Source organism: Oxyura jamaicensis, chromosome 14 (genome assembly GCF_011077185.1).
Source record: "Oxyura jamaicensis isolate SHBP4307 breed ruddy duck chromosome 14, BPBGC_Ojam_1.0, whole genome shotgun sequence".
In the NCBI taxonomy this organism is placed as follows: Eukaryota; Metazoa; Chordata; class Aves; order Anseriformes; family Anatidae; genus Oxyura; species Oxyura jamaicensis.
In genome coordinates, this window is record NC_048906.1 from 10,873,148 (window position 1) to 10,899,882 (window position 26,735).

Consider the following 26,735-nt stretch of genomic DNA (forward strand, 5'->3'; position numbering starts at 1 on the left):
AGCAACTACTTTTTCCAGGATCAATGGCCTGCACGCACAGCTCCTTCCCTCCCACTCCCCTCCCACTGCCAGGCCCCGTCTTGCTGCCAGCCTGATCCCTGCCCTCTCCCAGACAGTACCTTTACCAAAGCTGCAGCTGCTCGGAAACTCATTTTGGCAACAGACTCCCGTTTCCGCCGTCGTGGGAGACGGTTGAAGCCCGAGCGTGAGCTGGTGAAGGAGCAGAGCGATGTGGCGCCTGGTGTGATCGGTGTGTGGGGGATGCTGCAGCCATCGTTGTCATCAGCCATACGGAAAGCTCGGCCACGGGCCAAAGGGTCTATGATCTGCCCAGAGAGGAAGCCCATCAGTCACCTACTCCCCAGCTGTTGTCTACCAAGCTTTTTTCCCTCCAACTCTCCATGGTCTCACCTCTTGAAACCATACAGTGGCCTGACTCCTGGGATCAGCCAAGAACCAGGCTGGAAGAAACAGCAAGCAATTCTACATTAGGGAGATAAATCATAACCTGTTGCAAGCTAAGCCCTAATTTTCAGTCACAAACCCACATCCTCCTCAAACCTCTCCCAACTTGTTTTTGTTCTTTTTTTGTGTGTGTGTGGTTGTTTTTTTGTGTGCGTGTGATGGTGGTAGTGGGGTTTTTTGGTTGGTGGTACTGGTATTGATTTTGCCCAGAACATTCCTGACATCTACACAAAACTCCAAACCTCCTTCAGCCCTCCCTAAGCTCTTGCTTTCACTCCTCTTCTGTGCCAGTGAACTCTACAGTCAGATAATATGATGTATGAGCAGGATTTTGACAAATCCCTGAGTGCACCCATGTCCTTTATAGAGCTCGTTTCCTTTCTGATAGTGGACAGCACTGGACTTAAACAGTATCCTGGTGAAGCTTTACTGTACATTTACATCTGATTCCACTAATCATAAGGGCTGGAAAAGAGCAGGCAAGCTTCCAGGAGCTACAAGCCCTTCTCTGGGACTCTTCAGACCAAAGCTGCCACTTCTTTCAAACACATGAACCAACCCACTGAAAATATTGCCTTCAGCTACAAAACTTACCTCTGTCCTTACATCATCACAGCTGTGGTTTCCATATGACTTCTGTGCTTTATCCTAATGTTTTATGACCCTTTTTAATCCACGGTTGCACACTCAACAGGAAGCTGTATAGGGTTTCACCTACTGAAACCACGTTCTGATTTAATGTAGTCCACATAGAGCCCAACAATATTTCTGAGTTTCCTGGGACCAAAGCCCTCAGCAAGGTGAGACTGGATTGAAAGATGCACAATATTCTCCTCTGTTTCAGCGATGCAGCCAGGCTTCAGGTCACAGACTAACTTGCTTTGGAAGAAATTAACTTCCCACTTGTCCAAGTTGCAGTGGTGCTCACTGATGCCCTGATACCATACTGATTAAGGTGGTGAGTGGAGCAAAGGGAAGAGCTGGAATATTATGGATTAGTTCTCAAGTGCTGGTAACTGAGTATGTTTGACTGGGTCCTTATGGCCACAGTTCTACTGGAAAGGGCACCAGATACCTCACAATTTGTGAGGACGTGTGAGCAGCACTGTAGTACAGCTGATACAAGAGGCACTTTTCAAAGTCCTGTAACATAATCAGGTTTCTTTGAAGCCAGTAGCTGTGCTACTGCCTGCATTCAGCCTGAGACAAGGCAAGTGCTCTGGATGTTACCAGGCCTGTTACTGTAAATGGGGGTTGACAACAGCATCCAGTCTATGTATGACTATGAGTTTTATGACTATGAGTTCTATGATTTTGCCTTTGTAAAATGGCAGCAAAAAGCCTGAGCTGAATGTTCTCAGACATGCTGCATGCATCTAACCACCATGGCACCAGAGTCCCAGTGTGACCCCCAAATCCTCTGCAGGGCTGCCCTCAATCCATTCATCACCCAGTCTGCACCAATACCGGGGATTGCCCCGCAGGCTTTGAGTTTGGCACTGTTGAGCTTCATGAGATTCACACGGGTCTATTCCTCAAGCCTGTCAAGGTCCCTCTGGATGACACTAGCTTATCACCTGCACCATTCAGCTTGGTGCCAGCTGCAAACTTGCTGCAGATGTATTCAATCCCAATATCTATGTCATTGATGAAGATATTACATAGCATTGGTTCCAACACAGACCCTTGATGGACACCACTTGCTACTGGTTTCCATCTGGACATCGAGTCGCTGACTGCAACTCTTTGGAGAGCACATGTTCAGGCAAAACTATGCCAACAGGTGGGCTAAAAGTGGTAAAAACACTGTGAAGGAAGCTCACAATGGCCTTGAGTCTATCCCAGGTTACTCACCTTTTGCATGCCCAGCTGGCAGGGCCCAACATAGAGTGGAGGGGGGGTTTCTGTGCTTGTTAAAGAAATATTGTCCTGACTGGGCAAGTCCATTTCCCGGATGACCTGAGGTTTCAGCTTCCCGTACCGCAGGCTGCAGTGGCGAAGGCTCTTTCGCTGCCATTTCTGTGTAGCATCACTGTCTTTGCTTACTCCAAACCAGTCAGCTGTGCCTCTGAAAGATGTCAGCATACAAATACGCAGGAGCATTATGTTTGCTTGGACAATGCAATTGAAAAGACAAAACCCCTGGTGGTCACTTCCAGCCAACCCCAATCCAAATGTAGGCAGAACTCTTCCCCACGAGCACCTCACAGCCTGTCCTCAGCCAGTTTTAGCAATCTGATATATGCTGGCCAGAAACGTTCAACCATTAACAGCATTATTTTCTCTCTTGAGACAAAAGAAAAACAAGAGATTCAATGTGTGCAATGAACAGTTAGTTCTGAGTTTTCCCAGAATGAAAGAAGAGGAGATGGAACAGAAATTCACATAAGAAGTCGGTGAAATGGCTTTTTCTTTAAAAGCCATCCACAGAAAACACTTACCATCTTCAGGCCAGCTCTAGGTCCCTCATTGTGGGACTATTCTTTTCCATGGCTCTGCAGCTTCTCCCAGTGGCCACCAGATTTCACTGGTCTCTCCCAGCTGCCCACCACGCTCCCAGAATATCCCCAACTTCTCCTTCTCATGCTGCAGGATTTCCATCCTGCTCAGAATTAACAGCAAATGCTTGCTGTGGTGCTGCTCTCTGCTAAGGCGGGTGCACATAGCTCTGTGCTGCTGGTGGCAGAAGCAGGAGCACAATGCTGCAGCCACAAAGTAGGTATGCTGCCAAGTGGCTGCTGCCATGGAAGCCCACTGGATCAGAAGCAAAATCCCAAGGAAGGTAGAGAGGGATAGGTGTGAGTTAGACCAACAATCTACTTCAAATACTGCAGGAGAAGCTGGTATCCTAAACACACAACTATCATCACAGCCCTGCAAGGCCTTTCCCACGGTGGTTAATCCTGCCTCAGAAGGTGGCAAGCTGTCAGCCTACAGCTGTCTGGCCCAGGTGTCGAAACTTGAAAGTCCTTCCAAGCCAAACCCGAAACCCTCGCCTCAGGCCCCCTGCTCAGGTGTAGGATTTCCAGCTGCTCCGAAGCAAGACCTCACAAATCACAAAGGGAGTATCAAAACATACATTGGAGTAAAGGGTAGGTTAAATCTAGAATTACATCACGCAGGGGAACTGAGTCAGTGCACTGGAGGCAGGAAATTAGTCCTGTGTTTTCCTTATTCCACCCTACAGAACAAAGATACCATCAGCAAGCAGGTGAAGGTGTCCTGACACTACGTAAAAAGACACATTCAAAACACAGTCTCTCCAGCTAAAACCTCCAGATGCAAACAACCACACATTGCCTGCAGCCTTCTCCAACTTCTCAGTGACCCAGAACAGGCCCTTCAGTGGCACAAGGTCGAGTGGGCCAGTGCTAAATCTTTCCCATCCTCACTGAGGCAAATTTGTCCAAATGTCTCCACCTAGTCAATAGGGGACAGGCCTCAGAGAAGGGGCTATGCACAGCTCAAACCACTGCTCTGCTCCCACACACCCACAGCTTGTCAGAGCAATCTTTGTCCCTGTTCCAAGTGGAAGGGCTCAGGGTAAGTGCCTGGCCTGAAACACCTGAATCAAGTCCACAGCACAGAGGTAACACGCAGGCTGTGCAGATGCACAGGCACAACACACCACAAAATGTTCTTACAACACAACTCAGACTTCCATAACCAACATTTCAACACCAAGGTGGCCTTGGGTGACAAGGGGCCACTCCTCAAAGGGAGAGAGGAAAGAGTTGTTTGTGCCCCTACTAGCCCACTGTGGAAAAGCAGTGCCTCAGAGCTCTCTGAAACTCTGTTCCTGTTAGCACGGAAGGACAAGCGCTGCCACAGCCACTCTGCGCAGCAAGTACCACTCCTGAACTGCCAGCGACCACTGCTGGTTTAGTGCCAGCACAGAGATCTGTCCTACTCTCTGATCATAGCCAAGACAGTCCATGAGAGCCTTAGAACAGAGTTTAGGGTATCTGGAGCACCCTGGAAAAATAACAAACACTCTGTCCAGCTGGGGAGCCCCATCACCTCCTACAGACACCCTGGAACACTGTAACCAGCAACAGATTGACATCAGGGGCTAGCTCCTGTTCTTCTGTTGATGTGAGCTAATCAGCTCTGACAGTCTGAGCCCAACCGCAAGCAGTTGCAAAGGCAGACACAGCGTCAGACTGCCACCTGGCCAAGGGTAGCAGTGAGGAAGGTAGGATGAGAAGGGACACCTGGGCATTAGGTCCAGTCCCTGCCATGCACAGTCATGGTTTACTGAGCTCCAGTCTGAGGCTGGTGATCAATGGCCACTGCGCCCTGGACTCCTGGAGTGGCTCATCTCTTTGGTGCTAAGTAAATGAAGGTCTCCACCTCAAAAAGAAGACAGTCACATTTGGATTAGAAAAAGTCATGATGTCAACCAGCTCTGAGCTACATTCAGACCGATATAACTAGCGTCCATTTGGTGCAGTTTTATCTCTTTCCTCTTCCGCTCCCAAGAGGCTTTGGGGCCCATATATGCATATTCCACATGTTGCATTAATGTTGGCAAAGACAGGCTGCACTGTGGCTGCCCTGGGGAGATATTACAGTTATGGTGAACACCAGGAGGTTGACAGCTTGTTAGGAGAGGCAGGAGGGAGTGAGGCTGGCGAGTGGACAGTTTGTTAGTCCCATGCTACATATTGACAGCTGCCTACATATTTAGTAGGAGTGACCATCGTTTTCTGTTAGACACACACATGAACTTTCTCCCTGCCACCCATTTGCTGGCCTCCTGGCCAGGCCTTGGAAGGCAAAGTGGTTTCAGCAACAGCCAGAGTCTGTGCACTTCACAGCAGCCCTTGCACACACATGCAGGGGTAGGTTGCACACTTGGTTCTACCAGTACCTGAAGAACGATCGGGGCAGGGACTGCCGCTTTCTCAGGGAACTCCTGCCCACCCGGTGCCCGTGAACAGGCAGGGTCTGACTCCTTTGAAACCGTACCTGCCTGCTGCAAAGAAAAGAGAGCTGAAGGGAAAGAGCCCACCAGGCTGTGAAGGTGGGCAGCAACCTACATCCAACACCTTCCCATCTCTTTACTTAACCCCATCAGCAGCAGTTGTGCCATGCTACACATGACAGAGGGACCCAGGAGGTTGCTGAATCCCTTTTGTGCATCTACATCTCTGACGTATGTCTCCCATTGGTCTTGAGGACACAACAGATGCTGCCGTCTCCCTTCACCCCCAGACCTCTTTGATCAGCCTTCTTCTGCCCAGACAACCAGCTACAAATCCCACTGTCTGGCTTCAGACACCAGAACGTGAAACCATGCAGACGTCAGCGGAATGAGATATGCTCTGCTTGGATATGGGTATCTGATGCCACTGGAAATGCTCTGGGGTTGTTCTTGTTGACCCTGGCAGGGTCTCAACTGGGGCACAAGTCTATCTGTGCCACACCTACTGCCTTGCTTGGACATCTTGGACACTGTAGGAGACTTGGAAGAGTATTAGATGCTCCACTCTAGCACCTGAATTACTACCATGCCATATTTTGGACCATACACTCTTGAATTTAGGCTCACACCTGATCTGTGTCCTCCAAGAAGCAGTGAACAGGAAGGTACAGAGTGCTGTTGCCAGAACAGTTTCACATTTTGTGCATAACTGGGGCTGCATTAAGTAGCAAACATGGAAGTCAGCCTCTCCGGACTCACAAAATCCCAGAGACACTTTTATGGATATACGGTTTGCAATTCTTCATCACATACCTCACTGGTTTTTAGGTTATTCCTTGGTACTTTGCACTTCCCTGTCTTTGTTTCTGGTCCATTATTTCATCCTTTTGTTGCTAGGTCTAGTGCATTTCCTGCAGTTCTGCCCCTTGGAAAGTCCTTCCCACTGCTGCAACTGCCCCCCTACCCACATCGCTCTACAAAAATCAGATGCAAGCTGCTTCCTCCAGGAGGAAGGTAGGCTTGGCCACCCCTCACATTGCACAACAGCCTGGGACAACCCTGCACTGCTAAATGGCATCAACCCCCTACACTCATACTCTGAGCAGGAGACTCACAGGACTTCCATAACCATTTGCGCACTTCTAGGCCACTCCCTGCGGGACCACACGTACTTTCAGGGTTACAGAATTACTACCCAGACCACTAAGCACAGGCACGGATGCAGCCACCACCTGGGCCCTGGCACTGCCATTCCAGCCTGTGCAGGCAAGAGAAGACATGGCACAGGTCTGTCAGGGCACCACCCGCACATGCCTGTCCATAGCCCTGCTGCTAGGCAGGACACGAGCACCTCCCTCAGCATGCAGGAGCTTCACCACCACTGCCCAGCACTCCATCCTCGCTCACTGTAGCTCCGTGTGCCTTGTCTTCCAGTGTAGTAGTGCTGGAGGCAAATTTGTTTCCCCAACACTAAACTGATTCTCGTCTCCCACACCTCTCAGCCCTACGCAGCTCTACACACACACAGCACATGTCGGAGGGACCTCTGGGGAGGAGGCTGCCCTGGCCCCTCTGCACAGTGCTTCTTGTCAGGGCCTCCGCAGCACCGTCACGGGGTATCTTCTCATCCTTGACGTGCTCTTGCCTAAGTGCCCTGGCACAAACAGCTGTAGAGGCCTGCTCTCAGGCCATGTTGATGTATGGGCAGACACTGAGGTATGGGTAAAAAATGGCTGAATGAGCAGGCCCAGAGGGTGTTGAGCAGGGCACTAAGTCTGGCTGGAGGCCAGTAACAAGCAGTGGATCCCTGGGGGCCAGTCCTGTTCATCTTCATTAATGATTTAGACAACGTGGCAGAGGGTACCCTCAGCAAGTTTGCAGACAACACAGATGTGGGAGGAGTGGCAGATACTCCACAGGGCCATGCTGCCAATGAGAGGACCTGGACAGGATGGAGAAATGCATTGACAAGAACCTCACAACAATATAGGGCCACAGGGCTGATGAAGGGACTGGAGCACCTCTCCTGTGAGGAGAGGCTGTGAGAGCTGGGACTGCTCAGCCTGGAGAAGAAGAGGTTCAGGGACATCTCACCGGTGGCTACAACCCCCTGAAGGCAGGGAGCACAGAGGATGGAGCCAAGCCCTGCTCAGCGGGACCCAGTGCCAGGCCCAGAGGCAGTGGGCACAAACTGGAGCACAGGAGGCTCCCTCTGAGCACCAGGAGGCACTTCTGGGCTGTGCGGGTGTCAGAGCCCTGGCACAGGTTGCCCACAGAGGCTGTGGAGTGTCCTCCTTGGAGATCTCCCAAAGCCACCTGCACACGGACCTGGGACCCATGCTTGGGGTGGCCCTGTGGGGGCGGTGGGGGGGGGGAGCAGATGGGCCCAGGGGGGGCCTCCAGCCTTAGCCATGCTGTGAGTCTGCGACTGCTAAGGATGAGCTTCTGCCCCCCTCCCCACAATCGCATGCTCTCAAATACCTCACCAAAGCAAGGCCAACACACCACATCATACCTTCTCAGCTACACATCAGGGCCTGAGGTATCCTATTACTCAGAAACAGACAGCTTCCCAGAGCATTGGAACAGTCAAAACTTGTCTCTAATTGGCAAGGACCATACACTGTCCTGATCACCACAATTTTCCACCCAGAACCTGGTATCTCGCTTACTAAAAGCAACCCTATATAGCACTGCTGGGCTCATGTCCTGGGGACCATGTACAAGGGAGACAACTTAATCCTGCTTTGACAACATGCCATGTAAGTGCCAGGCAATGGGACAATCAGAGGTCCATGAATAAAGAACGGCAATGGAAGGCAGAATCCATTAAAGCAGGCTGCATGAACTCAGCATCTCACCTCTTGATGGTCTGGGTGATTGAGGTCTGTCGTTGTAGCACCGGTCTCCTCACTTCATTAGGCAAGGAGGGCACGCGGCTGTTGTCAGCAGGCATGCTCACGCTCCGCAGAAAGGCCTGACGTCTTGTTGGCTGTGAAGAAAAGCAGAAGGGAGTCAGCATTCTCAGAGAGATAATCAACAAGGCCAGCCAAGATGTGAAACATTTAGTCAGCAACTCAACAGCCTCCCTCTCCCCCCAGTCCAAGCCACAAGCTGGTTGCATGCAGTTGAGCAGCAAAATCTGACTAACAAAGACTGAGTTCATGACTGGCTAATGTGAAGATACAGGAGTGGACCTGCAGAACAGAGCAGTCTGCACCAAGGACTTGACATCTGCATGTTGCAGTAGGTTTCAGTCCAGACTGGCTCTAGCCTGTCCCATGGATTGATGTCCATTTGTAGGTGGGGTGTGTTACATGAGATCCTGCAATGCATCCCTCTGGCTTTTTTCTAGCCAGAAGGAACTGAGATCACATGTTCCTAGCCCACCACTCTACAAGGTGAAGCAAAGCACAGTAAGCAGGGCCAAGTGAGATTTGCTTCATAAGCAATTCTGGATCTGCACTAAAAGCCTACAAAAGCTGTGGGTGAGTCTGTGCTGTAGTCGCTGCCTGGCACAGGATAAGTGAACTGGGAAAGCCACATCAGCTTTGTTCATAACCCAAATTGTCTGGATGCACTCAGGTCTGGAAGCTCTCAGCATCTCCTGGCTGAATGTCACCTACCAAACAGGACACAAATCACCAGACTGTTCTCAGCTAACTTCCCCATGGCTGCTCCAGATGAATTTTTCATTAGCTTGGCAGGGACACCATCTCCCATTTCTAAAATGCAGGCTGAGCAGACATTCCCTCTGCTTCAATTGCCAGTGAAGTTCCGACCAACTGTTTCTCTGGTCAGACACTGTCTCAAGAGTGCTTGCAACTCTAGCTCTTCTGGCCAGAGAACTAATAATTTCCACTAATCTTATCATTTTTGTTGTGTTTTATGTTAAAACAATGCATATGCAATCAGGTTAAAAGCCACAGGAGCCTGTTATGCAGTCTTATCCTAATAGCCTGTACTGCACATGCTGGAGTTTCAGAGAACATCATCTACACCAGCTTCCATTTTTAGTCCCTCTCTAGAAGATGCCCGGCTGGATTTAGAGATTTCAGGTAAGAAAACATCCATCAAAGCCTTAAGTGACTCAGACAGTTTCAACCTGCACAGTTAAAGCCCTGCATTCACTTCTAATCCTTGCAGAATGAATCCCAATCTCCTTCCTTCCATGAGAAGATCAGGACCAAGATCCATCTACCAAAAGCTATCACATAGCTGAAGTCCATTTTTGTCCTTGGATCAGAGAATGGCAGAGGCCAGTCCTTGCTCTTCCAGTAACAGCGTAAATTCCCTCTTAAGATAAGCACGCCCTCAACTCCCCTCCAAAGAAGCTACAGAACCTTCAATTTCTTTGCTGGCTAAGCTGTCCTTGTATATTACCATCTGAGCCCAGACACCACACTCCACCCATGCATCTGGGCTCTGTGCAAGACCTCTCTGGCTCTGCCTTTTTTGCAGGCAGTCTCTGTTCTGCAGCAAGGTCGTGAGCAGCCAGCACCATCCTGCCCTGGTCTCACCCATATGTAAGAGCTTTTGCCACTCTGAAGCAGAGATTCTTTGAAATTCTTCCTCTTCCCAGCAGAAATATGTATGTTTTACTCTCATACTTCATAGAGTTCCAACTAACCTACCATCCTGTCTCTACTCCACCACTCTTCAATGATTCCTGCTTCTCTTCCCATGTGATTTTCTTATGCTCATGCTGGTAACAGCTTTGTGTTGCCAGTAACTGTTCTCAGTCTGCTGTTACTGATGGGAGCCTGCCATTATCCTGGCTATTCCTAAGTCAGATCTGTTCCCTGCTCATTCCAGCAGAACTCCAGCACTTCCAGGCCCTCATATGTCTCTAGGAGCCCTTCACTTCTCCAGTTCCTTTAAGAAATGCTTGTTTGGCCACCTCAATCCCATATCCACCCCCCAAGCCAGGACACTTTTCACAATCGCCACATCCGAACAGTCACATCCTCTGCTCTCAGCACATCAGCAATACACTCTCATCCTCTCCCTCCATATCGCTTCAAGGGGTCATAAATTTATCCAACGAGCTGTCATCACAAAGCTCTGTCTTTCTCTCAGCCAGGACTGCAGCAGGGCTCCACACACCCCCACCACAACCCCACAGACCCTCGCTCCTAGCCCCGGCCTCTGTACCTGCACTGGCAGAGGATCTTCTGGCACCGCCATGGGCACCGGCACCGGGATGTCCAGTTTCAACCATGGTGGCTTCTTCCGCTGCAAGCTGCTTGTGCTGTCATGTCGCACCTCCGACATTGTCCCACGTTTGTCTTCAAGCCTAGGAGAGGAGAGAAATCACATTTGGGAAGGGGCCGGACGCATCCATGACGCGGTGCATGTGGGGCCAAGCAGATTACCCTCCTGCGGGCTGTGGCTCCGAGCCCCACAGCAGACAAATTGCCAAGCGCACTTGCCAAGTGCCTGGCAAGGGTTCAGAAGTCCCAGCTGCTGTCAGCCCTGGTCAGCCAGGGTCAGACACTTGAAGCACGTTTCTGAGGCCACAGGACCTCAAGCCAGGTGCTGGAGATCACAGTCACAAATTTTAGACTCACTTCCCATTAAGATTTCCTGAGACTACTGTGGAATCCAGATTCTGTAAGAAACAGTCAGGAATTAAATCTTAATTAGCTCTGGATCCCTTCCCACCAGCTAAGTAACTGCAGCACTAAAAGCCACTTGACGCCCCCTCCAAAACCAGCCTGTGACTCACACAGGCTCCCTTGCCCACCCAAAGCCAAGCACCACAATTTCCTTACTACCTACTATTTAGCAATTAGCAAGTGTCCATTTGTAACTGTTTCTAATCTCCTTTACATGTAATCATTTTCCAGAAACACACCATAGCACACAGAGTGCACTATGCAGGTAGGTAGTGCACATAGCAAGTACGGCGTGAACGCTGGAGAACTGGCATTAATTCTGAACTGAGTGGTTTTCCTACATAAAAATAACAATACAGTATTTACATAAAAGCAACTTTGCCATAGAAACACTGAAGTAACCAGAGTGACTCATTGTCATCTTGTCCACTATACCATATCTCAAATTTCTCTGGCTGTTTAGGTTGCATGCAGCAAGACAAGGACTACGTGACTTCAGGCTGTGAGACTGCCTACTTTGCTGCACACGCTAAAAAAAAAAAAAAAAAAAAAAAAGGAAAACTGATGAGGATTCAATCACAGATCTCCACAGTGCTTGCCAATCAGAGCTATTCTACAAGCACCTTTTCCTTCCTAGCACATATGCAATCGCAAGCTAGCAGTGGGAAGCGCATGTCTTGAGCGGGACAACAGATCCAAGAGGATCCGATCCCTCCTTGTGTCATCCTAGAACACAGATCCCACAGGAGACAAAAATCAGAGTGCCAGCCTCTTCCCCTCCCGTAAAGAACAGAGGGAACGAGAGTCCAGTTAACTTTGCAGGTACACGCGTTATGAAAGGGAGCAGAATGCTCTCTTCACATTAAAGCTCAGCACTTTTAGTGTTAAAACAGACAACTCATTCTGAATGCACGATGAATCCAAGATGCAAGGCAGGCATTCTGAGTGGCCAAGTCCTGGGACAGGACCAGAGAGGCAGTGAGACCTCCATCCTTGGAGACTTCCAGCACTCAACCAAACGAGGCCCCGAGCAGCCTGGATTAGCCTTGTGCTGGTGCAGCGAATGAACCAGACAGCCTGCAAAGGTCCCTTCCATGCTAAATTAGGCTCTGGTTCTCAGAAACAGACTGCTTTTCCCAGCATTTTCACCATGCTCCCACAGCTCACCACAAATGCTCTGTAAAGGGAGCCACACAAACAGTGAGGCTTACCATTGCACAAGGTACATTGCAGAGGGGGGAGCAGGTCAACAGAAGGGAGCGGAGGGGGTCGCGGATTGGGTTGGGAGAAGAGAATCTTGTCTAAAAGGAGGTGAAGACCAGCTGCTAGCTCAGTCACACAAGCTGGGCTGGCTGCCAGGAGCACCGTGCTCAGCTGAGCTGGAACAATGGGAAGCGAGGACTCAGCTGTAGGTGGATGAAGGTTAGGTTTCAGCAAATACCACAGGCCCCCAAAAGTCTGGGAATTCACAATCTAGCCTGAACAGACATACCCTCTGTACATGCACCACCACCCCATGCGCACAGATGCAGTGCCACGCAATAAAAGGTCACAATTCCTTACTGTCCTCCATCTGTAGCTGTAGGGGTGCCTAAACGCACCTGTTCCAACTTCCTACAAGATGAGAATAGCAAGGGTATTAGGGGGGCTCCTGCCTGCTTGTGTTTACTTTTGAAGGAGATTTGGTTTAGTGCTGGATGTCTCCAAGGCATGCTCACACATGCCCCTTCCCCAGGCACAGCCTAATCCATCACCTGAAAGAGTTAAACAGAAAGCAAACACCTCAACATCAGGCAACAAAATTTGGCACAACACTGCTCATCTTCACCAAGGAGATTCATATCCTGAGGTCCTCCACGCCATGCAGGAGCCCTCAGTGACAGGGACAGTTTCACGCTACCCCCTTGGTTATTTTTAAGGGGTTAGTGTTTCAGGATACAGCATCCATGTACTCATTCTGGCCAAGAGGCTTCATCTCAACGTTGACTGCACTGACACATAACTCATCTGCATGGTCGCATATCCTCGAACAATCCCAATTTCTCCGTACTGTCCTAATCAGTGTTTTCAAGAGGCCACTGGCAGCTGCAGGCCAGGAACATACACAGCACAGCCACGCGATGTCAGGCCAAGCATCTGCCTAAATCCGGTATCTCATTACCAGCAGAGGATGCCTGGCAATCAGCAGAGGATCACTTGACAGTCCTATCTCCCAGGATGGAGTCATTGCATGTGTGCTATGAATAACTCTGGAACGTCTTGTGCCAGAGATGTCTTTGCATTTAATGGTTCTTTGCATCCATCCCCATATCCATCCAATGATTTTTCTTCCAGAATTTATCCAACCCCGTTCTGAATCTCATGCAGCCTTCAGTATTCCTAACAGCCTGTGGCAAAGAGCTGGAACACGTGCTGTGTGACGAGCCACCCTCTTCACCTGGTCTTTAAACCTGATGCTTCCAGTGTTCACTCAATGCCTTACAGTTCTTGGTCTAGAAGAGTGAACAGCTTTTCCCTGTCCCTCTTCTCCATGCCAATCCTGGCTGTACAGATCTCCACGCTCTCCCTAGCATCTTCTCTTCCCCCATACACAGTGGGATCCCCGTCCAGGAGAGAAGCATGGGGGCTGTCTGAAGAGGCCAGGAAGAGGCAGAAGGGCCCTGTACCTGCCTGGGCTGCTCCCTGCAGCGCCGGCACACACCCAGGCCTGGTGCCACCATCTGCACTGCCCGGCCAGCTCTGGCTGTTCCCTCAGCATCATAGGACTGAGGAACTGGGCAGCACAAACTCTGCCCCAGCACACACGTTGAACACACGCAAACCCAGCTGCATGCTACAACGGTGGTGGCAGCATAAACATGATTAATAAAGGCCATTTCAGTTAAAAAGCAAACAAACAAAACCCTTCATGGTGCAGGTAGTCCAGTAAAGTTATCTTCCGAAGCACCTTGACAAAGCAAGGTCGCAGTACCAGAACGAAAGCTAAATCCACCACGCTGTGGCTCAGGCTAAGAAAGAGGGAGAGCACCTTAAATTCTGAAGTTGGCGCATGATCAAGAAAAGCTGCTTAGCAAATTCCACTGACCCAAACAGAGAAAGGAAAAGCCTTGTGTGGAAAGTCTGAGTATGCTCCTAAAACTGACAGGCGCCTCAAATATATTCTAAGATCTGCACAATTATTTCCAAGACAGAGCATCCTTCCACTTCAACACACAACCAAAGCCACTCCCCTAAAAGCCTGTTGATTTTCTTCTTCTGAAATTTCCACTGTTAACCAGCATTTCCTTTTGAAATACAGCTGTTGTTTTCCCCAAAAATTTGCATTCCAAATGCAAAAAAAAAAAAAGGGGGGGGAAAAAAAAAAGGAAAAAAAAAAAGCTTCATCCAACCCTACCACACAAACACTGTGCCTTTTTCCCCCACCACCACTGTGCTCCTCGGCAGCACAGCGTGTGCATGTTCTTACAGACACCCCCAGGAGGTAACAGCCACTGGAGCTATTACACCGCCGTCTCCTCACCACGTCCCACGTTCAGTCCCTGACGACCCTCCAGCTGTTTTCCTCCACTTTTCAACTCGCCCTCACTGTGACAGCTGCATTTGCCATGCCTGCTGTGCAGAGCCCCCGGCAAGGGGTCTGTTCCGGCAACGATCCTGGCCGAGGCATGCTGGTGGGCTTCTGAGTGGAAACACAGCAAAGAGAACAGGATCCTAAATGTGTTCTGCAGCCAGCGTGAGCCAGGGGAGCCAGCAGGCTGCTGTCTGTGCCTCTGTCTGCAGGAGGATTTCTGCTGGCCCGGCTAGCCGGGAGAAGGCAGGAAATCCAAGGAGAAGAGGAGCAGTGGGGTTTCAGCCTCATGACTGCCAACACCACCATCTAGCGTGGATCAGACCCAACAAGTTACAAGTAATATCCCAAATACTGGGCACAAGCCAGACCTTTAAAACAAGCCAGACGGAGGGGCTGAGGGCAGGCAGGGACGGGGAAGGCGGACCAGGCCTGTGTCCCTGCGCTCTCAGGGAAAGCTGCCAAGGGTGCAGCAATACTCAGGCTTCTGCCACGACCTCCATCCACTGCGTCCCGCCCTAAGAAACCACCTCAAAAATGAAACAAGGACATCAGCACTGCCCTGGCTGCACTCCTGCGTGGGAATCTCTCCCACTTTCCCAGCCCTCGCTTGCTGAGCTCAAGAGAGATGCCACAAGGCTTTGCAGAGCTGCCGACAGCCCGGCAGAAGCTGGGATCAGGGCAAGCCGGGAACCTCTGGGCACGGGCCAGGCAGCAAGCCAGGAAAATACGCTGTCCTGTTCGCCCTGCCCCGCAGGGAGCTGGCAGGCAGCAGGACTGCTGTGCCCACACGGCACCCACCCGCCGCCTGCTGCCCTCCGCCACGCGGGGCCATGCACCAGCTCCACGCGGGTGCCAGCACAGGCTGGTGCTGCCAGCAGCCCACAGCAAGTGGCAGGAGGTCACTGACAGCCTGCCTTCTTCTGGCAAGCAAACCCCCCTGAGCCCAAAGAGCAGGCTCACTCCAGCGAGCCGCCTCAAGGTGTTTCACCAGCACAGAGCTAACCCTACCCAGAAGCAAATGACTTCTTGTTGATCTGACATCCCGGAGAGGCTCAGACAACTTTGGATAAGCTGTGTGTAACCTGAGACAGGAAGGGTAGGACCCGCCTGTTCGGTGATAGCTCACCCTGATATCAGCTGAGCTGGAACAGCAAACCACGGTCCTCCACCTGGGCGAAACATCTCTCCTCCATCCCAGCCTGGCCGGTCAGCGCTGGGGAGCTTTATTTAGCCCCACCAACACAGGCAGCACGCTGAGCCCTGCGCTCTCCTCAGGACCCAGACCAGATGAGAACTGGGAAACAGCCAGCCTGTTGATAAAGGCACTGCCGTCCGTGGCGTGGCACGTCTGAAAGGCCTGTCCCGACCCAAGCTGTCTTTAAAATATCTTTTATGTTCAAGCAGAACATGGAAAAAATGGTTCTGGGGTATGAGAAGCCTTCGTGCAGGCTCCACTGGAATGCTGAAGGGCTGCATTCACCTTGGGGAAAGTGCATTAAAAGGCATGGGATCTCCCTCCCTCCAGGGAGCGTATGCCATCCATACGTACTGGCACCCTTGCAGCTCTGCAGAACGGCAGCTCTCTGCCTTTAGGGGTCAGAAAAACATTCGAGTTCATCCTGAGACGTCGTGGGGACAAGCTAATACAACCCGAGAAACAACCGGAGACCGGGGAGCAGCTGTAATCACGGGAAGAGGAGCAAAGGACGACGCACACGGATGTTAAACCTAGAGAGGCAGGGAGAGGACAGCCCGACCCATCCCAGACAGGTCAGGGCATTATCCAGAGGCAACAGCAGAAGAGGGCTCTTTTCAACCAGTGCTCTGAGAAGAGCTACAACAGAAGCTACATGCTTGAGCAGGGGGCTCCAAAACCACCTGCAAGGAGACCGTGGAAAAGCAGAACGTAAGGACTACTGCAGGGCCACTGCGGCAAGAACCAGCCACGGTAGGGTGAATGCAGAAGCTACATGGAGGGTTTTTGACTTCTGTGGCTACCCAAGCAACCAAGCCATCATCGAGGGACTTCATTGTGAGCCACTTACTTATTCATTTAATTTGCTGAGAAATACCAGTGGAAACTTCCTGTCTTGGAAGAGGTCAAACAGACCCCTCTGACAGGAAATAGGAAGCTACGTTAGGGAAAACACATAAATAAATAGAAGTTTTGGACTTCACACAAGGCCCTGAAGAAAGAAACTGGTATGCAAGAGGTGCACAGTGCAAAGCCTCACCTGGCACCCACTGATCTTGGGGAAGGCTCAGCTCCACACAGAGACAGGGGGTCTTAAATGCAGGTAATAAAAACGCCTGACAGCGATGTCTGAATGTATGTGAGCCAATCACATGATCAGGAAAGCAGATCAGAGGCCCTTTTGTGCAACTGATTTCCCTAATTTTCAGAAAAAAATAACATCGGTCATGATGGAAACCAACTCAAAACAAGCTCCCGTGGGAACACGAGCATGACAAGCTTTCAAAGCATCCTGCATGGGATATGAGGGGCATCCAGGTCTGGTGGCTTCGTATTGAAGAGAGAAGAAAAACAGAGTTCAAAAAACTCTTCTGATTCCTGTTAGCCCCTGGATCTGTAGCTAAACTTCTCCAAGAACAGGTTAAAAGATGAACCCAACTGCAACCTGCAAACACTCAGAGGCAACAGACTCTGATCTTCCAGGTCCTTTTGTTCCAGCGGACAAAAGCAGAGCAGGAGTCAGCTCACAGAAGTTAACGCTTAAAATTCAAGCTGCAAAGACTCACAGCCACCTGAAAGAGCTGCAAGGCAGGAGGAGCAGCAGTGCCCCCAGCTGCCACGCTGCCCCCTTCCTCGTGCTGGCACAACCCTCCCCGCGGCTGCTGGGTGACCTGCACTGGGATCCAACCCGCATTAGCTCAGCAATGAAAACGGATTGTTCCAGCCCAAGCTCCTTCCCCAGCCCAAAGTCACCACATGGCTCCACAAACACTTGTGCCAGCACAGGGGAAGAGGAAGAGGCAGGAACAACAAGAGCAGCTGGAGCCAGATGACAGAAATGCTTCTCGAGGCAGAACAGTTTCAGGCAATTATGAAAACGTGGCCAAAACCTCACATTTGTAGCAATGTGGGAAGCTTAAAATTATCACAAGGCAGGTGGTGGGTTCTGCATCTCTTGAAGCTTAAATTATTTTCTGAGAACTGCCCTCAGTGCAGGTGTTGAGTGCAGCAAGAATAAAGCACCACTACCTCATCAGAGTGAATTTTTGCTGGAGTCACTGAATGGGAAACCAACTCCACAGAAGTGTGAAGCTGCAGGGAGCTCACAGCCAAGCCTCACACATGGGTAGTTTCCACAAAAGGGTTTCCAAGGGGCCAGCTTTCCCCGCTAGCCTAAGGCCTGCAGCCCTAACACGGGGAGCCCAGCCCAGCAGACTGGGCAGAGGCGCTGCCTTTTCCACCTCCTGGAGCATGCGTGGCCCAGCTGACAGAAGGGTGTTCGCAGCACTACCCAGAGCCCAGACAGGGCCCGGACCAGGAGCAACAAGCACCCAGCTCCATCTTCTAGAGTAGATCTACAGAGCTATCGACAACCTACCTAGAAACTGGCAAGGGGAACAGCCTGAGCACAAAACATCACCAACAAAGAGGGGGGAGCAGCAGGAAGCTTTCTGGAGTACTTTGGTGTCTTCATCCTGTTTGTGTTTCCCCATGCACACACCCTGCAGCTCCACTCGGACCGCCAGCCCGGCGCCATGTGCAACAGCCACATCTACAGCTGCTGCATCCCAAGGCTCTGGTCGTGGCACACCACTTGTAGGCTGCGTCAGGGCACGGACTGATGATGGTGCCTGCTCATAGCTCCAGCGACAGTGCATCAAGCACAGAGGCTGAGAAGCTGGCACCAAGCAACGCTTCCATTCCTTAGAGAAGCTGGCAGAGTCATCCTCCGAAGGAGCTGGCTTTTCCCTTGAACCACCAGCAGCTACCAGACAGCTGATGCATCTCAGCATGCTTGCGCAGGAAGCTAGGATACTATTGCTGGTCCAGTGCCGCAGCGAATGTAGCCAGGCTGGATAACAACTATAATCACATTAACAACTCCAATATTAACAAATCCAGTTATAAACAGCAGACTGCCAACAGTGGAAGTGCATCCAGAAGAAGGCTCATCTACACAAGCCTAGTTCTTGCACCCTTTTCAAAGGTGCTGGGCAAGCGGTGCCAGAGCCGAGACAGCAGCGCTCTTTGGTCTGGGGTCCCCAGCAGCATCAAAGCAGTCGCCTGGGTCTACATTCTTCAGCGTCACTGGAGCTCCTCGCTAACAAAGAAGCAGGAAAGAGTGATCACAGCAACTATTTTAGTACACGTTCAACCCACTGCAAAAATCACCAGGACTGCAGAAGGGATTGTACTGGCTTTCATTACCAGTAAAATGGGCGCACTGTAAATACTGGCTGATCCACGAGTACCACGGACACAGCCATCACCTCAAGTATGCAGTAAGGTAAGATTCAAAAAAGGTTTGAATAGCACAGTCATGATCCCACATTAGAACACAGAAGAAAACTACAAAATTCTAACACTGTATTTTAACAAAGGTTTTGTTTTCAGTTGAAATTCTGCATTTGTAACTTTTTTTTTTCTATCAGCTCGCATATTTGTCACAAGGACTGCAATTCTGGACACAGAAAGCTAAGAAAAAGGCACCAGTTTGACTCTCAAGGCAGCGGAGAATGTTGGCTTTGGTTACTTTGGGAACAGCTGCTGCCCATGCACCTTAGTATTAAAAGCAGCTAAGTATCACTGTTGTGCTAAATAAGAATGCCTCACTGGCAAATGAGATCAAAACTGCCACAGATGACAACATTTCCTATGGAAAGTTACATAAAAGCACAGTGAATAGCAATCTAAAAAAAAATCTTAAAGGAAATAACAAACACTAAAGCCACCAGAAGACATTCTATATTCAGAAGGGATGGAAGCAGCAGCATCTGAGCGTGCAGGCCAGCTTTCTTTGCATGCCCCTTTGAAATTCACAGCATCTTCACACAGCATCACACACCTGCTTTCTCCAACGTGACCATGGTTCTGTTCCCCCAGATACAATTAGAGAGAAAGCCCGCATGCACCAGCAATGCCAAAAGCAATGAAGCCCAATGGAGATAATTCAAAATACATAAATACACACACACACACGTTTGAACAGCTACGGATGCAGAGCAGAGCTGGTTCAGCTAGACCTGCTCTTGTTAAGCATTAGCTGATCTAGCCGGGGACAGACCTGTGGATAGCCTTTGACACAGGCGAGCTAGCCTGCCCCTCCATTGCTCTAATTTCTGCTCTTGACAGCTGGCCACACCACCTTCTCTTGCCTTGCCTCATGGGGAAGCAGTTGCAGGAAGAGTTTACCCTGCTCTGCAGGTGTGTGCGCTCATGAACACATTCATGTGTGCCCTATGTGCTAAGTCATTTATAATACAAATAATCAACATTCTAACTTTGTTTTAGGGGGGAAAAAAGTGAAAGGTATTTTTTAAATCCAATTTATAAACTGAGCAAATGGCATGTTCTCTCCCACTGCTCCCTCTGAATTTACAGTCCCACGGCAGACAGAGGAAGGGCAGGCATGCTCACACCTTTTGGCAAAGCAAAGCCTAGACAGCTGTCTTCTGTGGTTGACTCTAAAGTAGTGATCTCTGAATTCAAGTGACAGAGAAACCTACCTGCCATCTGCTGATTGCTACAGGGCAGTAACACCTGAAACATGGAAGCTGTATTCATCCACCCCAGGCACCTGAGTCCTCAAGATCTTACAAATCAAGCTGTTACAACTTTCATGAAGCTGAAGCCAAGCAAAGCAGCAGACCTGCAGAACAGTAAAAGCAGCATCCTGTGCAGCTTCAGGATGATCTCATACAGATTGTTCCTTTTAAAAGAAAAGCCTTCAAAGCAGGGATTGCTACTGACCAGCAGAGCAAGCGGCTGTCCCTCTCTCAGCAGAGTGGAAACAGGAAGGGGAGGAGGCAGCAAAGGTGTATTATCCAGAAAAGGCAAGATCAGACATGTCTTTGTATCTCTTCTCCCCCTGGGAAGCCTTTTGCAACACACTTCTTAGATCATTGAGAAGAAATTAAATTTCCGGTAATAATCACTGGTTTTTAGAGATGCTCTGATTACTAAGGCAAGGTCTGCTTGTTGCTGAAGGCTCCAGTCTCTTTGAGAATGTACCCGCTGCTCAGGTTTGTATTGCGATAGTTCTAACAATCTGACAGCATGCACAAGACACCTTCCATTGTGCTTCAAACAAATGGCGCACCCACATAGCTGAAAAGCAAGCCCAAAGGAAATTTCAGCATGCACAAGCCTCACGTCAATCCGGCATTTACTGTCTCTGCAGCAGAGCACACAACCAACAAACTTGTCCTACACAGCGCTTGGAGACTCAACAGTTAAGGCTAACATGAAACATAAACTCTCCGTCTTCACCAAGCAGCAAACAGCCACTGTTTGTTACTCAGAAGGATTTGAGCAGAGTTTGGATGATGTGCTTGAAAACTTAGCTACTGATTTGCTCCTTGTGGCATCATCCCAACACTCATTAAAAGAAGAAAAAAAAAAAGAAAGAAAAAAAAAACACTTCCTCATTCCTACAGCAGCACTGACTGAAACAGCAAGGTCAGAGACTGTGATCTTAAGTGGGCTTCAACTAGTCCTGGAGAGCAGTTAAAGGAGCACGACCAAAACCAGAGCAGGCGGTCAGAAACCCCTGAAGTTCAACTACCAAGGACACAACCATGTGCGGCCTTGGCACGAATACAACTACCACTGCTCCACATCAATGCCACAATCCAGCCTCTCTCTCTGAGAGCTGCCCCAGACCTACCAATGGCACCATGCAGCCTGCCTGCAAAGAGAGATTTGGCAGTCAAGCTCTGCCCTCCCCTTGTGTGCTCACGCGAGGATCTTCCCTTCCTAAATATTTGCTTGCATGGTGGGTGCTGACCTCAGAGGGGAGTTACCGGACACTAACAGAGTGAGCAGGTCACGATCGCCATTCAGTTCAACTGGTTCATCTGCTAGTTCTGAACAAGGCAACAATCAATCAAACAAATTTTAAAAATATATATAGCCACAACTGGGGAGATGACAACCCACCTGACAGTGGACATTCTCTCCCCCTGTAAAAAAGTGACCATCTTCATTCTACCTTCCAGGAGAACGGGGACATTTTACCTATGACCCAGACACAACGGTTCCCACTACACTCAGGTTACAGCTCCCACAGTGCAGTCTGTAGCTAGAGAGGCTGTCCCGCACTCAGAAGAGGATCCAACACAGCCCTGTGCGCTGGCAGGCAATGCGTACATTCCATGGGTTTCCTAAATCTACAACAAGTACATATCCAGTAGCAGGGAGGCAACCTTACAATAACAGTGGCAGATCTGCACAGTTCCTGTCTGCTTCATTCCAGCTAATGATGACAGAGTCAGACATAGGGCCCAGCATCTCTTCAGCTGAAACGAAAGGAAATTAACCACATCTGAACTCAGAAAAAAATACAAAGGAACCCATCCTCAGGTTTTAAACACTTTTACTGGAATGGGTCATACATTGGTGACAGGCAGGTGGCTGCAGGAACAGGAATTAACAGAAGTGTTGTGTTGGGTCACAGTTAATGCTGGAACATCTGAGAAGGGTGCATGGTCTCCATGGGATGCCAAAGCCTCCAGAGATAACTAAGGAAGAAAGGCAAAAGCCACAAGGGAAGAATATTATCAGAGACTGCTCTGCCAGATAACAGCTCTTGAGATGCAGATAGAGAAATGTCAGATGTTAGCTCACAGCCAATCCCACTCGGCAGGCAACATCCCCAGCAGCACAGTGGGTGCTCTGCCAACCTTTTCCCTGGACGCACTGAATGGAAAACAATCCAGGACTCCTGTTCACGTTGCCCATCTCAGACCTTCAGCACTAACTAGGCTGCGTGTTCACACTGCAGAAAGATCTGATACACTGAATGGAATCAAACCTTTACTAATTATATCTGAGCATGTGGGCTCTGTGCCCAAAATAAACTGTCCTGTCATGCTACACTCAGCAGACCCTGCCTCTTTCAAGGCAACATGCTGGGACTTGCTGGCTACTCTCCGGGGCTGGATTCCAGAGGAACAAGACCAATGATCCCAAAAGGAATTCCTACTCCTGCCGTGCAGCCTCACTCTGCTGCAGGGCTGCTGAAGACCCCCACTAAACCAAACCCGCCGTCCCCAAATCCTGCGACAAGGCACCAGCCCCTCTGGCCCTGGCCAGCTGCCGAGGCCAGGAGCGCTCGGTGAGGGCCAAGCGAGGGCCTACCCTGCACAGAGCAAGAGCAAGAGTTCCTCAGCCCTGGGCCAGCCCACGGCTTTCCCCAGAACCTGAAAAGCCAGTTTGTAGGCAGGTCTCTTGCAAATGTATTGCTTAAAAAAAAAAAAAAAAAAAAAAAAAAAGGCCTGTCATGGGAAGTCCCAGAGCAGAACTAGTTTTGTGGGAGTTGCTTTTACACCACACAGCTTTAACCTCCTTTCATGGGAACCCGCTGAAGCGGGCACACCGCTGACACAAGACCACACAGGAGAGTTGCTGCCGCCCCGGGGACTCAGGACCAAGGAGCACAGAGATGGTGGCAAAGCTTGCTCCTCCATCCCAAGCCCAAAATCCCCCTCGGGAGGATGGCTGGGCCCCAGCTCAGGAATGGCCCAGCACAAGGACAGCGGAGACCTAGGTTAGCAGTGGAAGCACTGTGGTAGCCATGAGGATCTCGAGACGAAGCAGCAGGAGGGAGAGGCGATAGCTGTCACTAGGCTGACAGGCTGGAGAGGGGAAAGAAAAAAAAAAAGAGCAGACAGGCTTTCAAGCACACAAGGCCGTTTTGAAAGTCCTTTGAACAATTAAAACTTGAAGGAGGCACCTAAGAGCCCATTTGGTTTTTCCAACTATCCCAACGGATCTAGCAGTATTTATCACCACTTGCATGGCTGAGATAGAAGAGCTGGAAAGCAATCTAATTCCACACACTGGAGTGCAGACCTAGGTCTCCCAAGGCTCTGCTCCCCAGCTTGTCCCAAGTGGGCCCTTTTTACCCTGTTTATGGCACAAGGGGAGCTACCTGTCTTTGTATCAGCGTTACTGCCGTTAAAACATCGTGCGCCTTCTTCATCCCATGCTTCATTCAGAAGCACCTTCAGTTCCCTTCCTTCGGTGTTTGCTGCCTTGTCCCTTCCCATTAAGTATAGCTCTTTTCCTTTACTGCAGAATGCACAGCTTTCTTCCCAGAGGAAATCAGCAGCCATAGGGACAAAAACAGGAAGAAAAGAACCAGCTTCCTGCTTGCTCCCAGACCCAGGCATCCCTGACCAAGGCTGCACACTCCCCTGCGAGGCCAACCTGCGAGAGAACTGGCAGCCAGAACCAAGCGCTGCACAAGGAACGCTCCGCTGCCAGACAGAAGTCATCTGTGCCGCCACTCACCTCTCGCATCGCGTGAAGGAAAAGCACAAGTCAAAATACACGCAAGGGGCTCTCCAGTGCAACAGCAGCAGCTACATGTGTGCGTGCTACAAGGGGGGAAAGGACCGGTCACTTCCTTAGAAGCCCAAAAGGATGCAGCACTGAGGGTGCAATCCTGCACATTCTAGCCGGAATAGCCTTGGGCTGCTGCAATTCCCCCACTTCAGGCCAGCAGTGCAGTGTGAAAAGTCAGCTCAGGGACTGGAAAACTAACTTGTCCAGAGGAAAACTAACCTTTACCTATAGAGACTATGATCCCCTATCAGCTCACAAGGTGGCTGCCAAACTACCAGCGCCAGCGTAAGGGGACAAGCGGGTGGCAACGTGTGGCGAGGCACAGCTGGCAGGGCCCTCACCTCCATCAGAAAGCTCCGGGGTCACCGGGGGTCCCAACGCCACCCCTCCGAGGACGGACCCGCCCCCGTCTTCCCTGGTGCAAGGAACCGGCCCGGCCCCACGCCGGACCCGAGGGTTGGGACCTGTCACCCACCTGCGGCACCGGGACGAGGCGGCTGCCCCGCACCGAGCCGTCCGCAGCCTTCCCCGGCCGGCCTCCCCCCTCGGAGCCCGGGGCTGCCCGGCGGGCCCAGGCCGCCAGCAGGGGGCTGCCGAGCCGCGGCGGAGGCGGCGGGGCCGCGGTGCGGGACGGAGCCCGCAACTCACGTGCGCGCCGGGGCAGCGGGGTGCCCCCCCCAGACCCTTCGTTCTCTCCACCCGCACCCGCACGCCGGCCCCTGCCCCGCACTCACCGGGCAGGCGGGGACAAGCGCAGCGGCGGGGCGCTCAGCACCGAGCCGCCGGACTCCGGGCCGCCCCGCTGCGGGCTTAAGGGACCGCCGCCGCTGCCGAGCTCGGCCCGGGCAGGGCGCGGAGACTCCTCCCCCGTGCCAGGGGCCGGCCGGCCGGGCACGCCATTCACAGCCGCGGCATGCAAATGGCCGCTGGGCTCCGCGCCGGCTTCGGCGGCGAACGCCCCGCCGGGGAGCTGCGAGCGCCCGGGGCCGCGGGGCTCATCCCGCCGCGCCGCCGCCTGAGTCACGGCGCAGGAATGCGCCGCGCCGGGCGGAAGCGGCCGGCCCCGGGCCCCCGCCCCAGGCCTCCCCCTTCGCCGGTGACGGCTGAGCGTGGCGCGGCCTGGCGGGGCTCCTGGGGGTCGGGGCCCTCCGTCCCGACCCCTCCCCGGCCGCGCGGTGACGGGGTTGCCGGGGGAAAGGCAGTCCCGTTAGCGCCGAGCCTTCGGCGTGCTCCCGAGTCGCTCCCCCGGAACGCCCGGCTCCGCCAGCAGCCCTGCCGGGGCCGCCTGGGGAGCCCCGAAGCTGGGAGTTTGGTGGCTCTCCCCCTCCCCCAGATATTCCTGGGTTTCCCATCGAGTTCTTCACAGCTTCTCCTCCAGGCTCGTGGTTAGGGCATCAACCCTTCGCTAAGCCGTTTCTTTCCTCCCGGCCTCAACGTTTCCCCCTTCTGGATGGCGTATACCCATCCCCATTGCTCAGTAGTCCTCGCCTTTGTCCTGGGACCGCTGCCCAAACTTTCTCCATCTGGCCCTGTGGTCAGCATGTATTGCTCGTGCAGAGGTTCTCTAAAGCCCCAGCGGACACTCCAGCAGGGCCTGCATCATGCACGTCCATCTTTGGCTGGACCCAAACCCACAGCTGCGTACTTCTAAAATTTTAGTAATAACCGGGGGAAGGGGGAGTATTCCTTGCCATCTTGCTGCACCTTCCAGGCTGACCTGCACGTGACAGTGTTGGAGAGAGGTGGGACGGCTGCCGGTGCTGCGTGCGAAGGGTGAGCTCACCGCCACCACCCTGCACGTGCCCGTGTGCAGCAGCGACAGCCACGCTTCACAGGCAGCCCCCAGAACCCTGCTGACTCTGCGCGTCTCCTCGGCTGGTGAGCATATCCAGGTCAGCCCCAGCTAGTCCTCGGCAAGGTGGAGACCAAATTGCATGCATAACCCTGGTTGTCCACAAAGCTCCTTGAAGCTTAACAGACACAAATTATTTTCAGATGTTCCTACCACATAAACAAGGAAAAGAAGAGCCCAGTAACATGAGAGAAGGGATGAACTTGCAGGCCCTTCAGCACCTCCCAGAAGGAATGCACTGGAGCCAGCATGATTCTGACCCACCCTTGCTCTTTCTTAGCCTCCTTCCAACAGTACGTGCATTTTGCAAGAAAAATAAAGTTCTTACACTGAAACGTGATTTATTGCTCCCACAGACATCACTCCTCACTCCATCCCACATGCTCAGAGAGTCCCTCAGGGCCTGCAGGGTGGGATTCCCTTAGGCAACTGAAGGCATTTACTTGTGTAGACTCTACCCTCTTGGTCAAGAACACATTCTCCTTGCTCCCGTTGCAGGCCAGGGTGTTCCTCGTTCAGTGCACTGAGTCGTATCAGCCTAAAATACATTGATAAAAAGTGACTTAACGCCAGCTTCTGACAGCAACGTCCAGCCTGTGATCGTGACATGAGATGTCCATAGGATGTGCAGGCACTGGCAGAGGCTCCCCAGGGCAGCAGTTACAGCACTGAGCCTGCTGGAGTTTGAGAAGCATTTGGACAACGCTCTCAGACACGGTGGTCCTGTGTGGATCCAAGGGTTGGACTCGATCCTTGTGGGT

At 51.5% G+C, this 26,735-nt stretch overlaps 1 protein-coding gene across 3 annotated transcripts in view; it reads right to left on the minus strand.

The window, feature by feature from the left end:
• RHBDF1 (rhomboid 5 homolog 1) overlaps positions 1–25,156 on the minus strand; it is a 36,245-nt gene extending 11,089 nt beyond the window's left edge. The window contains exons 1-6 of one of the 3 annotated variants that reach the window (XM_035339967.1): positions 24,857–25,156; positions 10,547–10,688; positions 8,254–8,384; positions 5,339–5,440; positions 2,320–2,533; positions 120–326 (exon numbers count right to left, since the gene is read on the minus strand). In XM_035339967.1, coding sequence (XP_035195858.1) covers positions 120–326; positions 2,320–2,533; positions 5,339–5,440; positions 8,254–8,384; positions 10,547–10,666 — 774 coding nt within the window. In that variant the 5' untranslated portion in view covers positions 10,667–10,688; positions 24,857–25,156. Of the gene's footprint in view, positions 1–119; positions 327–2,319; positions 2,534–5,338; positions 5,444–8,253; positions 8,385–10,546; positions 10,689–24,856 lie in introns of all 3 variants that reach the window. The other 2 variants (XM_035339965.1, XM_035339968.1) reach the window with 2 other exon arrangements.
• Between the last annotated feature and the right edge of the window lie 1,579 nt (positions 25,157–26,735).